Here is a 16,884-nt window from a genome sequence, read left to right as displayed (position 1 = left end):
ACACGCACTGATGTGGTTTACACTGTATGGGGCTGGCCAAAAAGTTCGTTCGTTCGTTTTGATGTTATGGAAAAAGCCAAACAAAACTTTTGGCCAACCCAATACGTTAGGTTTTCAAAGTTATAAGTTACTCTAATGTTAATACAATTTTTAATTTTAAACTTAGTTTATGCAATATTTAAGACATGCAAAAAGGCCTAATGAATAATAAAGTATGTTATCGGGTTCCCGCCATGCAGCTGATGAAGTCACACGTTGATTACGCAACTGAAACTCCTTGTCACCCTCCTCCAGCTGCGTGCCCTCGCTTCCACGCCTCCTGAAAGCAACCACTGTCCCGAACTTGGTGTTTAGAATTACCTTTCATTTCTTTATATTCCACTACAGTTGTACATACCCTTAAAGAATATACAACTTTTTTTTTTTTTTGCGGTACGCGGGCCTCTCACTGTTGTGGCCTCTCCCGTTGCGGAGCACAGGCTCCGGACCCACAGGCTCAAAGGCCATGGCTCACGGGCCCAGCCACTCTGCAGCACGTGGGATCCTCCCGGACCGGGGCACGAACCCGTGTCTCCTGCATTGGCAGGCGGACTCTCAACCACTGCGCCACCAGGGAAGCCCCTTAACTTTTTATTTTGATATAATTTCAAACTTACAGGAAAGTTCTAACAGTAGGACAAAACACTCCCATAGACCCTTTACCAGATTCACCATTTATATTTATTTTGTCATAATATATCACCTACATTTACTCTATTAGAATATATAGTATTGTTTTGCATATTTTAAAGAAGATATCAGCGGTGGGCAGCACCTATTCTTTTAGTCTTTTTCACACATTGATGTTTATGAAATTCATCCATGTCGATACATGTAGCTCTAGTTCATTCTTTTTTTTTTTTTTTTTTGCTGTACAATATTCTCTTGAGCGACTATGCTACAGTCTATCTGTTCTCCTGTTAATTAATATTTAGGTTATTTCCAAATTTTTACTATTTCAAACAGTGCTGCTATGAATTTAAACTAGTTTTAACTTCAGCAAAACATGGAGTCATGGTCATGTATCAATCATTTAGAAAAAGTAGCAACTTTAAAGATAATATAAAGATTATAAAATTAAACATTGTAAAAGCAAAACATTGGTAGTTTAAACTAACATTTTTATGCCACTTTAAATTTCATTTTATTTCTTAAATAAATTTATTTAGCTATTTATTGGCTGTGTTGGGCCTTCATTGCTGTGTTTGGGCTTTCTCTAGTTGTGGGGAGCAGGGGCTACTCTTCGTTGTGGTGAGCGGGCTTCTCATTGCGGTGGCTTCTCTTGTTGTGGAGCACAAGCTCTAGGCACGTGGGCTCAGTAGTTGTGGCTCGTGGGCTCTAGAGTGCAGCCTCAGTAGTTGTGGCACACAGGCTTAGTTGCTCCGAGGCATGTGGGATCTTCCCGGACCAGGGCTTGAACCCATGTCCCCTGCATTGGCAGGCGGATTCTTAACCACTGCGCCACCAGGGAAGCCCCACATTAAAATTTATAGGAATCCATTTCTTAAAACTAAGTATACTGGACATGGGTAAAACTGCATTTTGGATTTGCAAAGTAATTAGGCTTTATTCTTGTGATGTATATTTAATTTTGCTACTCATTTTTTCTCCATTATTATGGGTTTCATATTATTCATATATTCATATTATTAATATGAATGCACAGTTCAATCTTCTATAAATTGGAGCAGAGAATAACTTCCCATTGATATCACTGAGAACATTTATACAATTTTTTTCTGCTGATGAACGGAGAATGCCCTCTGTGCCCTCATTACAAGAAAAAGTTGCTGTCGGCTCTTTTATTTGTGAGCTGTGTCTGTACCCACAAGCAGTTTGTATATGAACCCAAACATTGTTATTGTTCAAAAAACGTTTGTACAGGTGTATCCAGTTTCAGCTTTACCAAGCAAATTACATGTTGTACATGCATGGCCTTATTTAATTCTCCCAACTATTCTTATATAATTCTCAAAACTAATTCCAAGCAACGAATCAAAAAGAGGCTAAGAAACTTGCTCACGCTGTAAATGGTAGAGCGAGGTATCAGAACCCAGGTCTCAGGAACCGAAGTCAAAGCCCACGTTCCGAACCTCTGAGCTACCCTCTGCTACCCCACTGTGAGCACCTGGATACAAAAGACTGATCCAACTACTTTATTTATATACAGTAACCCCAATTTACACATGCAGAAACCAAGGTTCAGAAAGGTTACATAATTTTATGGGACTTCCCTGGTGGCGCAGTGGTTAACAATCCGCCTGCCAGTGCAGGGGACACGGGTTCAAGCCTTGGTCCGGGAAGATCCCACATGTCGCGGAGCAACTAAGCCCGTGCGCCACAACTACTGAGCCTGTGCTCTAGAGCCCACGAGCCACAACTACTGAGCCCGCATGCTGCAACTACTGAAGACCGGGCACCTAGAGCCCGTGCTTTGCAACAAGAGAAGCCACCACAATGAGAAGCTCGCGCAACGCGACAAAGAGTAGCCCCCGCTCACCTCAACTAGAGAGAGCTCACGCACAGCAACAAAGGCCCAACACAGCCAACAAATTAAAAAATAATAATAATAAATTAATTTTTTAAAAAAAGGTTACATAATTTTAGAATGACAGAAAGCAGTGGCTAAACTGAGATTCAGGCCCAGGACTATCTCACTTCAAAGCCCCATCTGCGGGCTTCCCTGGTGGTGCAGTGGTTGAGAGTCCTCCTGCCGATGCAGGGGACACAGGTTCGTGCCCCGGTGCGGGAAGATCCCACATGCCGCGGAGCGGCTGGGCCCGTGAGCCATGGCCGCTAAGCCTGTGCGTCCGGAGCCTGTGCTCTGCAACAGGAGAGGCCACAACAGTGAGAGGCCCACGTACCGCAAAAAAAAAAAAAAAGCCCCATCTGCAATGCCAGCATCTTCTGTGTACCTTACGTATACAAGGAACAATGCTGAGAATGCTTATTGAAGTATGGTGGCTAATTTAACTGACCAGGTATCTCTCAGGATTTACACCAGTAAATTCATTTGGTCTGTAAATCCACAGCAATTAGAGTAGCTTTCAAGAGTTTTATAAAAGGCATTTAGAAGGAAGGGATACTTAAATATATGTGCCCATCTAAAAAATTCATAAATGTTTCTTCTGAATGTTTGAAACAGTTATTTCCTTTTTAAAAGTATTTTTTTGTTGTTGTTGAAGCCAGCGTTTGGGGCAGAGAAACTGTACCCAAGTAAAGTATTTATTCAAGAAATCGATTTATCTTTGGGAATCTTGGGGACACCAGATGATCTTTTTAAAATAGGAATGTGACTGTTCCCCTTCTCAAAACTCTTCATCTGGAGTTAAGCAGAGAATTGGAGATTAGGCACCAGACATAATCTAGAAAGTGGATTTATTTATGACAGTGGCACGGGAGTTGTTGCCCCGTTGCCTGTTTTATATCACCCATGAGCTAAGAATAAATTTTATCATTTTATTTTATTTATTTATTTATTTATTTTGCGGTATGCGGGCCTCTCACTGTTGTGGCCTCTCCCGTTGCGGAGCACAGGCTCCAGCCGCGCAGGCTCAGCGACCGTGGCTCACAGGCCCAGCCACTCCGTGGCATGTGGGATCTTCCCGGACCGGGGCACAAACCCGCGTCCCCTGCGTTGGCAGGCCGACTCTCAACCACTGCGCCACCAGGGAAGCCCTGAATTTTATCATTTTAAATGGCTTTTTAAAATCAAAAGAAGATGTGAAAATGTATGAAATTCAAGTTTCAGTATCTGTAAAACAAATTTTTTGGCACAGAGTGATGCTCATTTGCTTATGTATCATCTATGGCTGCTTCTGCATTGCAACGGCAGAGCTGAATTAAGACAGAAACCCTACAAAGCCTGAGATATTTTCTCTCTGGCCCTAGTTTGGTGCTTGCTCTAGAGGGAGTGATTAAGAGTGCAGACCTTAGAGTCAGATGGAACTGGGCTCAAAACTCAGTTCGTGTGCTTGTAAAATGTTGTAGCCATTTAATGAGAAGAGGTAAACGCAGGAGAGCTGACTTAGGGATTTTTGCCTTCTATCAAGGAGAAATGAGCATAATTAGAAGTTTCTACAGTTCTTTTACTTGACAGTGTAATAATAGAGAATATAAGAATATACCTAAAGTGAAACTTTATACAATACATAATTGCAGTTACCTTAAGCAACCTTGTCTCATTAGTTCTGCACATGCCACTTACACTAGTGAGGACTCCTGAGTGCCAGGACCAGCACTCCCAACTCAAACGAGCTTAAACAATGAGGGGAATGGTTTCTCTGTCAAAACTGAAAAACACAGATATAAGGCATGTTTCAAGCTCCACTGCTCTGAAATCTCTGCCTTCTTTCCTGTACTGGCTTTGTCCTCATGCTGGCTATGGGGACACGGCTGCAGCGGATCCAGACCTCTCATCTTTGTAACACGTGGACACCCCCAACCAGTGAACCAGAGACTGAGCTTCACTCCAATCGGGCCAATCTCAGGTCTCCCACCAGCCCCTGAACCAGCCTCAGTGGTAAGAAGAAAGGGAGTCAGTCCCACCCCAGTGGCACCAAGGACTTCAGGCTGGATGTGGGGAGAAAGCCAACACTGTCCACTATAGAGTTGTGTATAAGATATTACCTATAACATGTTTATCAAGAAAACAAGTCCATAATGTACTAGGTATTTCATTTTTAACCTCTCTTTGAAACTAATGCCACTTAAGTTTTCATTAAACTAGCCCTATGCTAAAAAGTTCAACGAGGGTAGCTTGGTTCCTGCCTTCAAGATACAAAATCCTAGGCTGTAGTCCTAACACTTGGGTCCCCGGCGTCTGGTTTCTTTCCAGCAACATCAAGAACTAATGAGTCTGAACTATCTGCATTGTGTTAGATCATGTGATCCGATCTAGAAGCTGCCCCTGGCCTTCTAGCATTGTGGGTACTGGTACCCTTTGAGGGATTCTTGTATATCAGTACAAATGGAATAGAAATTTTAAAATATTTATTTCCTTATAAGAAAGCTTTTACCTTTTTTAGTTTGAAGTAACAGCTGTCATCTATAAAGCTGATTGATGTGTTTATGTGTAAAGAAGCCTACATAATATGATTCGGGCTAGTCATAATGTGTTGTAGGAGAATTCAGAATATAATGACTTCTTAATTACCCATAATTGGATTCTCTTTGTAAAAATCTAAAACAAATAAAGCGAAAAAGCAAACGTTCATTTTTAACCTGCAAACCCTCGCATAGAAAGTCTGAAGTTCTTATTGAAATAAAACTGAGCCATTAATGCCAGAAAATCCAGCGAGGAGGGTTTTATTTCTATTTCAAGTATACAGATTCCAAGACTGGCTAGTTGTTATGATTCCACACCCTTCAGCACAGTGATTTTTAGGACTTACATTTGCCATTATATAATTAAACATTCCTATCATGCTTAACATTTGTTTCCTGAAATGAACTTTAATTCAACACTGAAAAAGTGCCAAGTCTCACTGAGACATATGAGATTTCTAATCCTTTACAGGATCACAGAAATTTAGAAGATTTATAAGCTTCACGGCTGACAGATTTTGCTTTCACAGTGTTGAAATTATCACCTCCCTGCCTTTCTGAGCTCCTCCCGCTGACTTTTCTACCATCGGGGTTTATTCTCGCTGCGTGCGACTTACAGCCGCATTAGACCTGGACAGGGTGACAGAGACTGAGATCCGCTCCTCCCATTAAGGCTTCTGGCTCTAGGAGTGTTCTTTAAATCAAAAGAGATAATTAGCTTCCTTGAAACATCCTGTTTGCAGTTCCCTGGGGAAGGGGAAGCTGAGACAACCAGCTTAAAGAGATTTTTAATTAGACTAGTGCTTTTTCAGGCAAGAAGTGATTCTACCTCTGCTTCTGTGAGACAGGGAAGAGAGAGAAGCCGAGCAGGAGGGGCAGAAACGGGAGGACTTTTGCGTGTTTTCTAAGATTAGGATGATTTACTTGTAAGTTTCAAGTATTGTGAATTCTCACATCAGCACGTATTTGGTTGCGCTTTCCAAAGCACTGTTTTGAATTATTTGCCACATAGCAAAGTTTGAGCAGAATTTTAGTGGACTTTTTTTTCAGCCAGCCTACAAGACCCCCTCCCTTGTGATTTTTCAGATTGGTGCTGATAGCATTTGGGTGCATTTTGGGGGACGGTGCACATAACCTTTTCGGTGATGTCGCACCTCCTCAGAGAGGATGCTTCCTAATGCCTCTGTATCCTCCATCTGTGGGTCAGCTGAATTTGGTAACTGGAAGTGGAAATACGAAAGTCGCTCATCTTATCCCTTTTCTCTTCATTCACCTTGGAAGGGAGAACTTTCCAGCCTCCGCTAGAAAAATCTCTGCGGCCAATTAGGAAAATATTGTTAGTGGTTAATAATTTCCTGTTTTTAATTTTACAATCAACAACGTTATTTTTAGATACCAAAGTAGTTATCTTAATGCTAAACTACTCTGCTTGGAATGAATAATATTTACCTATAAATACTTCTTAGAACTAATGCTGCATATTTAAATTACAGAGAATTTTTTTTTTTAGAAGAAAACTCCCTCTTTTCTTTCCTTCAGGAATGTCACATGACATCTCTGTTGCTTGGTGAGTAATCAGACATGTAAACAGGACCTCAAGAATCAAGCTACATTTAAAGAAGACTTACTTAGAAACACTGGAGAGGACACCATGGAGTGCAAGACTGAGGGAAAAGAAAAATACCAACACAGCTTGAATTTACTGAATAAAATTAAGAACATGAAAGAACTAGCAGAGATGATTGATGTTGTACTCATCGCAGAAGGGGAGAAATTCCCATGCCACAGGCTGGTCCTGGCTGCATTTAGTCCTTATTTCAAAGCGATGTTTACCTGTGGACTACTTGAGTGTACTCAGAGGGAAGTCGTACTTTATGACATCACAGCAGAAAGTGTGTCGGTGATATTAAATTATATGTACCATGCGGCTCTGGAGATCAGTAATGCCAATGTACAGACTGTGGCTATGGCCGCCTATTTTATGCAGATGGAGGAAGTCTTCAGTGTGTGTCAGAAGTATATGATGGACCATATGGATGCCTCGAACTGTTTGGGTATCTATCATTTTGCAAAGCAGATTGGAGCTGAGGATTTAGCTGATCAATCGAAGAAGTATTTATATCAGCACTTTGCTGAGGTGAGCTTACATGAAGAGATACTAGAAATTGAAGTGCACCAATTTCTGACACTTATTAAATCAGATGACCTGAACATATCCAGAGAGGAGAGCATTCTGGACCTAGTTCTGAGATGGGTAAATCATAACCGAGAACTGCGCACAGAGCATCTTGTGGAACTTCTGAAGCAAGTTAGGTTGCAACTGGTAAATCCTTCTTTTTTAAGACAAGCCCTGAAAAGGAACACAATGCTTCTGTGTGATGCAAACTGCATTGACATCATTCAAAATGCATTCAAAGCCATCAAGACCCCTCAACAGCACTCTCTCAATCTTCGTTATGGCATGGAGACTACCAGTCTTTTGCTGTGCATTGGCAACAATTCTTCAGGAATCAGGTCAAGACATAGGAACTACGGAGATGCCAGTTTTTGCTACGATCCTGCATCGCGCAAGACCTATTTCATCTCGTCTCCCAAGTATGGGGAGGGTTTAGGCACTGTGTGTACTGGTGTGGTCATGGAAAACAACACTATCATTGTGGCTGGAGAAGCAAGTGCCTCTAAACTCTCCAGACAAAAGAGCAAGAATGTTGAAATCTACAGGTTTGTATCTAGCCATATACTTGTAACTTTGTTTCAATTATCTTGCTTTGACATTAGCAGCCGAAGTACTTCTGAGTGATCACATCTTAAATTACATGTAGTCAGAATTACCCTGTAATCATGTATTTTACATAGATGTGAAATTCATAACGAAATCATCCACATTTTAAAATTATTTTTCTCTCCCTTTCATCATTAAGGACATATAGTTAAATTTGCATAGGTTAAATGTATATACTTTATGATTCCTCTGTATATTTTCACTTAGCTTTCACTATTCATATGCTGTAATTGCTTTGTTTTTGAAGAGCTGAATATAACTTTCAACAAGAAGCAAAGTTTATTAACACTGACGCCTTTGAACTGACTTTTATTAGTTCACAATTCAGAGTAATAAGTAATTCTTTTTCTTGACCAAAAAGTACTATTTATCTGTCAGTTTTCATTCTGTACTTTTTTAAAAATTTATTTATTTTGGGCTGTGTTGGGTCTTCACTGCTGCACGCGGGCTTTCTCTACTCGTGGCAAGCGGGGGGCTGCTCTTCATTGCAGTGTGTGGGCTTCTCATTGCGGTGGCTTCTCTTTGTTGCAGAACATGGGCTCTAGGCATGCGGGCTTCAGTAGTTGTGGCTTGTGGGCTCAGCAGTTGTGGCTCGCAGGCTCTAGAGCGCAGGCTCAGTAGTTGTGGTGCACGGGCTTAGTTGCTCCACAGCATGTGCGATCTTCCCGGACCAAGGCTTGAACCCATGTCCCCTGCACTGGCAGGCGGGTTCTTAACCACTGCGCCACCAGGGAAGTCCTTCATTCTGTACCCTTAATGAGTGGGTCTTTCCTGAACCTCTACTAGTGTAAAATGTTTGTAGCCTAAGAATTCTTCAATCCTAGAACTGTAAGAGCAACAGGAGTACCTGCTAAGAAGTAGTGTATGTCTAGGTGTTGTGTGTAAGGACAAAAGGATTTGTTTCCTGTTACCCAGCAAGAATTCAACCCTTAAATCTACCTGGGTGAATAAGAGTTGTACGTGTAGGTCCTGGAGCTCTCCTTGCACTCCCTCCCCTCTCTGGGCCCTCATAGCAAGGTTTTTCAGACTTTTCAGTTGGTAAGTGATTCTCGACCGCAAAGTGGGGACAGAGAAAGAATGAGAGGTCTGCTATTTTCCTGTCATCTCGCCTCATTGCAGTACCTGCTTCAGGCTCTCGGCCCGTCCCGCTGTCCCCTTCACACGCTGAGCAAGTGTCCCTTCTTCCCAGCAGTGGGGGCGGGAGCACAAGCCCTGGATAGTGACTGGCCCTCTGCCTGTGGTGACAGAGCTGTCACTGAGCAGCAACAGGTACAGGCCCTCAGGGGCTTGTGGGAAAGGGGCCATGGTTCTCCTGGGACGGATCCTCTGGGTCCCTGACATTTGTTTCCTACTTGCTCTTGGCTGGGTGCCCTTCTTTTCACCTTAGAGCCTCCTGTACAAGAACCTCGGGTTCTTTAGATACCTATTTTCGTCCTCTTAAAGGTAGTGCAGGCCTTCCCGTGGCGCAGTGGTTAAGAATACACCAGCCAATGCAGGGCACATGGGTTTGAGCCCTGGTCCGGGAAGATCCCACATGCCACAGAGCAACTAAGCCTGTGCACCACAACTACTGAGCCTGAGCTCTAGAGCCCGCAAGCCACAACTACTGAGCCTGTGAGCGACAACTACTGAAGCCCGCGCGCCTAGAGCCCGTGCTCTGCAGCAAGAGAAGCCAGCGCAATGAGAAGCCCGCGCACCGCCACGAAGAGTAGCCCCCGCTTGCCGCAACTAGAGAAAGCCTGTGTGCAGCAACGAAGACCCAATGCAGCCAAAACTAAAATGAATAAATAAATTTTAAAAAATAAAATAAAGGTAGTCCACAATTCTGCCATCAGAGTTAATTGTTAACAAACGTCCAACCCCCTCAAAGTGTGTGTTTTCATCCTTGAAAGTCTTTCCTCTTTAACTGTTTTTGAATGCCTGCTTCCTTTTTATGCGTGTGTCTAACTACACACCCCGCGTTTCCTTTCTTTCCTGTCTTGAACTCACGCCGGTTCCCATCACCAACAGCTCTTCCACATGGGTCAGAATTAGTGTAAAAGTATCTGTTGCCCTCCTCACTTCTCGCAATAATGAAACTGTCAGCAAGGCAAATAAAGAGATTATCAGAAGCATTGCTTGAGGCTTAAATGAGACTCCCAGTGCTGCCTGCATAGTTAAGATCTGACAGTAGCACCCAAGGTCACTTTGGCCCCAGGTCTGTGATACATGCGAGGAATCACGGTCTTTGGTCCACTCCTGCCGTGTCATCTCTGCTCCTTTATCTCAATTTTCTTTGCCAAGATGCTCTTCGTGTGCCTCTCCTCTGTACTTTACAGATTTCCATGCAGATATATTTCTTTTTGACTTAAAAGAGGAAGTAGATTAGCATTATAGTAGGTTGTTTCTTTTGTAAAAAAATATGCCTTTCCATCTCTTTTAACACTCTCTCGTACTTTGGTAGACAAACAGCTGAGGATGTAAGCGTTGTCTTTAAACTGTCAACCTCCGTGAACACTGAATGCTTTTGCCACTATTATCTTCTTCTTTATGTCGTATCGAAATAATAAGTTTTATGGTTTCATCTGGGCATTTTCTCTCCCCATTTTTAATTTAAAATGTTAAAACAAAAATCCAATTAGCAAGTTGCCCAGCAAACATGTACTTCCCATCCTTCATGGGATTTATTTGGTTCTTGGCCTATTTTCTTAAACCGTGCCTCAGAAAACCAAAACCCATTTTTTAGTTCTATTTATATATTCACTGTCTTTGCTTCAGTAGCCCCCACCTGTAGACACCTAATTCTCCCTTCCCCCCTAAAATCCAGAACAATTAAAAATAGTGGTGAAAATATCACCTGTGCTGCTAGGGACTTTGGTTTCCTACCTAGAATTACACAGAAGACAGCCATCGTGAGGTTTGATAAATGTCTGCATTCAGTTTGTGACAAGGCAGACATGCCTGCAGGAAAAAAGCACCATCTTCCAACTTCCCTGTCCAGCCTGAAGGAAAACAGTGTCTCTGGGGAAGAACATAAGAGTTGGCCTGGAACAATGGGGAAAACTTCTGTAATATGATTAACTGTCACATGTTTGATGCAAAATTTGTTTCCAAACAACAGATTTTTTTTCTTATTTTCCATATTTTTTCTGGTTTTTGTTTTTTGTTTTGTTTTAGTTTTGAATTCCAATTATACTTTCTGGATTTTCGAGGACAGAACTAATTTCACGTCTTTTATCCCACTGTCCCCAGGGGTACTTTTGTCCTCCCTTAGACTATTTGTCCTGATCATGATTTGAGAAAATAGACTTGCCATTGTCAAGAGGCAAGACAGAAGATGGGCACAGACTCATCCACTTGGTGACCACGTAATGCTACACACACACACACACACGCACACACTCAGATAATTACTTAATGTGTTGGACTCTAGGAGGTGTTGAGAGACCATATCACCTAGTGTCCCTGCTCTTCTCCCAAGACTCTTCTCAGACCAACATAATTATTCATGGTAGAAATTACTGAAATTACCATACCTCGTAGATTAAAATAGTTGTGAAATGCCCAGCAGACACCTACACGTGGGTTTTTATACACTAGCATGCTCTTGACTCTGTTCTAAGCCAGTTAGAACCACAAGAACAATCCTTAAAATTCTATATATCCTGCATCATCCCATTAGAAATCTGAATTTAAATATTTCCAGATTTTCTGCTCTAAACAAATTTCTTTAATGTAGTATTAAAATGAGACTTCTAGGGCCTCCCTGGTGGCACAGTGGTTGAGAGTCCGCCTGCCGATGCAGGGGATACGGGTTCGTGCCCCGGTCTGGGAGGATCCCATATGCCGCGGAGCGGCTGGGCCCGTGAGCCATGGCCGCTGGGCCTGCGCGTCCGGAGCCTGTGCTCCGCAACGGGGGAGGCCACGGCAGTGAGAGGCCCGCGTACCGAAAAAAAAAAAAAAAAAAAAAAAAAAAAGAGACTTCTAGTCAACAGAATAAGACATTTTTTATGTTTGTTTTTTACATATTCTCTTTTAGAAAATGATTTGCTGAAAGACTTTCCTATTTTTAATTTTCTTTCCCAGAATTAGGAAATGAAGGCTAGTCCCTGGATAATCTATACTTTTTCTATATATTGTTTTTTTCTAAAATTCTCCAGGTAGGTGTGGTTGACTGTTTCTATGTACATTATATTTTGTTCAGCATTTCTTTTCCCCAAAAAACACAAACCTGTATCACTATCTTAATGTTTTTCTCTTCTCCAATTAGAAGAACCAAATCATATTGTTTTTCACTGGAAAAGAAACAAGTTGTTTTGGCAAGTTGTCTTTATATGAAATCTAATTCTGGGTTCTCTCTCTGTTAATTTACAGGTATCACGATAGAGGAAACCAGTTTTGGGAAAAGTTATGCACAACAGAATTTCGAGAGCTCTACGCTCTGGGCACCGTCCACAACGACCTCTATGTCATAGGAGGACAGATGAAAATGAAAAACCAGTATCTTATTACAAACTGTGTTGATAAGTACTCTGTAGAAAGGGACACCTGGAAAAGGGTGTCCCCCCTTCCACTACAGTTGGCGTGTCATGCTGTAGTAACCGTGAATAATAAACTTTACGTGATTGGAGGCTGGACCCCTCAGGTTAAGACATTTCCTGTGTACCTAACTGGCATGGCTGTGCTGAGTCTGGCTGCTCTGCTGAAAAATGCTGTAGTTGTTGAATACTAAAAGAGTGTGACTCACATTTCGGTAAAATGCCTTTTATGTTATAGAGTATTAAATGGAAGATTTTCAAGTGTTAAAGCAGCTTAGGAGAATGAATTTTAAAGTGTGTTCTTCTTAGGCGTGACTTCATTCAGTACTAGTGCTGTGTTCTTCATGACCCTCCCCATTCTTGCTGACTACGAAGGATGCTTATGCTGAGGGGCTATCTGTAAGGAGCATCTAAGCAGGAGGCAAAGAAGCTGGATCCTCATCCCAGTTCTCTCTGCTTTATAGCTGTATGACCTGAGGCAAGGAATTCTTAGTTCTTTTTCATATTAAAGTTCTTATTCTAAGTGGGAAACCAGAATGTTCATCCTGTGATGGCACAACCATTTCCACAAAAGTATACTGCAATTTTAACCTCTTCATGTCTTTGCTGGGCATCTGCAGATAGAGAAACCAGAGACTGTCTTGAAGCCCAGTGAAGGGACGCAAGACAGGATGGAGAGGGAGGGAGACGCAAGAGGGAAGAGATGTGGGAACATATGTGTATGTATAACTGATTCACTTTGTTATAAAGCAGAAACTAACACACCATTGTAAAGCAATTAGAGTCCAATAAAGATGTAAAAAAAAAAAGACAGGATGGAGAGGTCCGTGGAGTGGGACCCCAGTGGCCCTTTCTCTTCTCTTTGGTGGCCCTCCGAGCGCCTTGGGGCTCTCACAGAGGTCTCACTCCAGCTGCCTTCTGCCCTGGCCAACCAGTCTTTCTCATAAAGATTAATCTTACCAGCTCATTTTCTGTCCCCATGACATACACTCATTTTATTTTAGCCTATATGATTTCTTCTTTCTCCAGATGCGCTTCATGATAAAACTGGTGCTTTTTAAATCATTTCATAGGCTTAAATTTTGCCTTTTATGATATATCATACTTGTTTTCATAACAAACTTCACATTTAATACATTTTAAAATTCATGCTATGTATCAAAAAGTAGCTTAGATTTAATCACAGTTCGTAGCTGAAACCTGACAAATTATTTGTAACAAAGCGTTTTCAGAACTATTCATTGACAGAGTTCATTTTGCATGAATATGCTCCAAAGAAAAGCTTTTCTTTGCTTTTTTCCACTAAAGCAAATATTAAATACTTAAATTAGAAGGAAAATTAAAACAATAAAGTCAGTATTTCCTAATTTATAATGTCTTCAAACACGTCAGTATTTACTGCATAACGAAAGCTTTTGCTAGTCTGTACCGAATGCAATACATTAACTTGCAAGCAAGCGTGGGGCAGTGACTGCAGTACGGTGACTAGAACCCTGAGCTAAAACTAACCGCATCCAACCTTCATACGTATGGAAAGCGTTTCTCTGTGGAACACCTGCATCCAAAACAAAAAGCAGAAGACACGGAAGCATCTTTAGCTTGAAGTCATAGAAGTTCCTAACACACGGTTGACAAAAAATAGTACTTCACCTAAAGCTTAGGAGTAGGAAAAGCCACATACATCTGTACGTATTCAACTTCTACTTTCTCTAGTCATTAAAATATATATATATATATAGGTACATAAAATAAATACGTAAAAATAACTGCAAATAATTTCTATTAATCCATGTATCTTTAAAATTAAATTCAGACCACTCCTATATTATGGTATAAAAATACTCTCATGACTAAAACACTCAAATGTTTTTGTAATTTTGTTCCATTTGGATTAGAAAAATAGTATAAAGAAAAATGCTTTATAAATTATTAAAATTAGCTTCTCACAAATATTATTTAATCCACCACTATAAAGCTTGGTAAAATAAAATTATATTTTAAATACTATTCAAAAAAGCTTGGTTTCATTTTTAAGGCTTTGCAGTGCTTCATTTTGTGTTTTTTAAATGCTGTATGTATTGTCTCACTGCTCAGATCACAGATTGTTTGCTATAACCCAACACCTTAGCCCCATTATCGTAGAATATAAATTCCTCCGATATTGACAGTGTACTTATAACCCCAAGTCAGATAAATAACCTCTATTTATCTCCTTGGCTGTCTGCTTTGATTAATTGCATTCAGGTACTCACGAAGATCTCTAAGTGGTACGTTATTATACTGGCTGTCATAATTTCATACAGATGGATCTTCCTGATGAAGAACCTGATCGATTAAGCAACAAGCTGTTGAAGTATGACCCCAGGCAAGATCAATGGACAGAGCAGGCACCCATGAAGTACTCAAAGTACCGATTCAGCACAGCTGTGGTCAACAGTGAGATTTATGTTCTGGGTAAGAAGAAGCTAAAAGAGTGTAACTCCTTTTATTTTTCTCAGCAGTTTGCCTCAGTGAAAATGAAATATTCTCCCTTCCTCTTGCATTTCAGTTCAACTATATACACAACTAGCCCCCAATTCTCTTTTGTTTCTTAATTTCTAGAGCACAGTCACATAAGATTAAATGAAAGTCCATTGACTTGTTGAAAGCAAAGTTATTTTTATCAAATTTTTAAGTCGCTTGGAATGCAAGAACAGTAGTGATACATCCTTATATACCCACCAAGTAAAATATGGTGAAAAGGCAGTAAGCCTTTGGCTGCCTTCAGCCAATGAAACGTGGGCTTTTGCAACCAAGTAACTCTCTGTACTAACAGAAGAGAAAGGCAGCAGACGTTAAGACGATGCCACAGGTTACACCAGTCCTCTTTGTGTTGCCTCACCCACCAAACTTCTACAGAGGTTATTAAGTAATTTTTTACCCAAACGCATTTTTTTCTTCTCTCTGGCATGAATACGTGTGGTCCTGCACCCCCCACTAGGGACTGGTAAAAGACTGGTTCGTTCCCACTAATGTGGGTCAAAGTGACTCTGAACATCCTCTGTGTCTCCCCATCCTTCCCACTCCTTGTATTAAGTCCTCTGCTCGTCTAATCCCTGTGCCGCTCCCTAACGTCACCCTCTGTCACCTCGTTTCCCACCCCTCCATCACTTTCCCATGAGTATGGGAAGAAAGAGGCTGAGACAGGAGGCTGAGTGGACTGGTAAAATGATGGCGATGCCAATTCTCTATTTCGTCCCATCTGCATTGATGCCTAACTGGCAAAAACAACACGGGGAAGATGCTGGGTAACAAAAAGATGGCCGAAAAAAGAAATATGGGCTGAAAGCAAACCAAGCACTTGAGCAGCTTTTTTTTTTTTTTTTTTTAAACTAAAGGGAAGCCGTTATCTCTTGGCTGCCTGCACAGCATGAAGCAAAATAATTAACGCACTCAAACATTAACAGTTCTATGATTTTAAGAACAACATAATTTATGACTGCCTCAGTTATGAGACTCACTTGTGATTATAACTGAGTTTTTCCTCTGGGTTTATATTTGTTACTTTCGTTATAACCTTATGCAGTGTCACAGGCCCAGTAGAGATAACATCTAAACTAGGATCGATTACATGGGATGGAGGTATAACTCAGGAGTGAAGGGCTGATCCACTTATTAAAGTTGGAGGCAGTCAAAAGTGGGAAGAAGTGCTGTGTCAGTTGAAGCAAAATGAGATTTCCCCCACTGTGGAGCCACAACTAGGTGCAATGTGGAATACAACTGATAGCGTCACCTTCTTGTAAATTGCCTGGAAAGGACACCAAGACACCCTTCGGAGCTCCGCTGCACAGCATGAACAAACGTCCACTGAGTGAATGGAAGGGAGGAGATTTTAAAGGACCTGTAAGATGCGGGTAAGAGAAAGAGAGGAAAGAGTGCGCTCCACGAAAGGAGGCGCTGGGGAAGCGTGGGGAGTACAGTAGAGAGAAAGGCAGAAGCAGAGGTCTGGAGGTGAGAAGGAGAGGCTAGGAGTAGAGGACGCGAGAAGGACGGGTGAGTGAGCCCACAAGAGCAGGGACGGGTGGGGCTGAGAGGTGGACACGTGCCTGGGAGCAGATTACAGCGGCTGGTGGATGAAGAATTAGGAGGACGAGAGGGAGCAGTGAGAAAGTGCACAGAAACACGATGAGAGAATGTCTGAGCAAGGCTGCCAAGGTCAGGATATAAAGAACGCATCAAAGGTGAGAAGAAAATGTCAGTGGGGAGATCATGTGACGTCATTCTTCTCTTGCTGCTTTTAAGAATTTTCTGGGGACTTCCCTGGTGGTCCAGTAGTTAAAAATCCAATGGTTAAGAGTCCAATGCAAGGGATGTGGTTTCTATCCCTGTTTGGGGAACTAAGATCCCACACGCCGCAGGGCAACTAAGCCCGCACACGCCGCAACTACTGAGCCTGTGCGCTCTGGTGCCCGCACACCTCAACTAGAGAAGCCCACATGCTGCAACAAAGATCCCATGTGC

At 41.8% G+C, this 16,884-nt stretch overlaps 1 protein-coding gene across 1 annotated transcript in view; it reads left to right on the top strand.

The window, feature by feature from the left end:
• The first annotated feature begins 6,736 nt into the window (after positions 1-6,736).
• Positions 6,737-16,884, top strand: part of KBTBD12 (kelch repeat and BTB domain containing 12) — a 40,692-nt gene continuing 30,544 nt past the window's right edge. Inside the window, exons 1-3 of the mRNA XM_060111512.1 lie at positions 6,737-7,806; positions 12,221-12,491; positions 14,688-14,838. Coding sequence (XP_059967495.1) covers positions 6,737-7,806; positions 12,221-12,491; positions 14,688-14,838 — 1,492 coding nt within the window. The remainder of the gene's footprint in view (positions 7,807-12,220; positions 12,492-14,687; positions 14,839-16,884) is intronic.

The sequence above is a fragment of the Mesoplodon densirostris genome, chromosome 10 (genome assembly GCF_025265405.1).
Source record: "Mesoplodon densirostris isolate mMesDen1 chromosome 10, mMesDen1 primary haplotype, whole genome shotgun sequence".
Lineage (NCBI taxonomy): Eukaryota > Metazoa > Chordata > Mammalia > Artiodactyla > Ziphiidae > Mesoplodon > Mesoplodon densirostris.
Note: the sequence above shows the minus strand (reverse complement) of the source record. Positions and strands in the feature narration are given on the sequence as shown.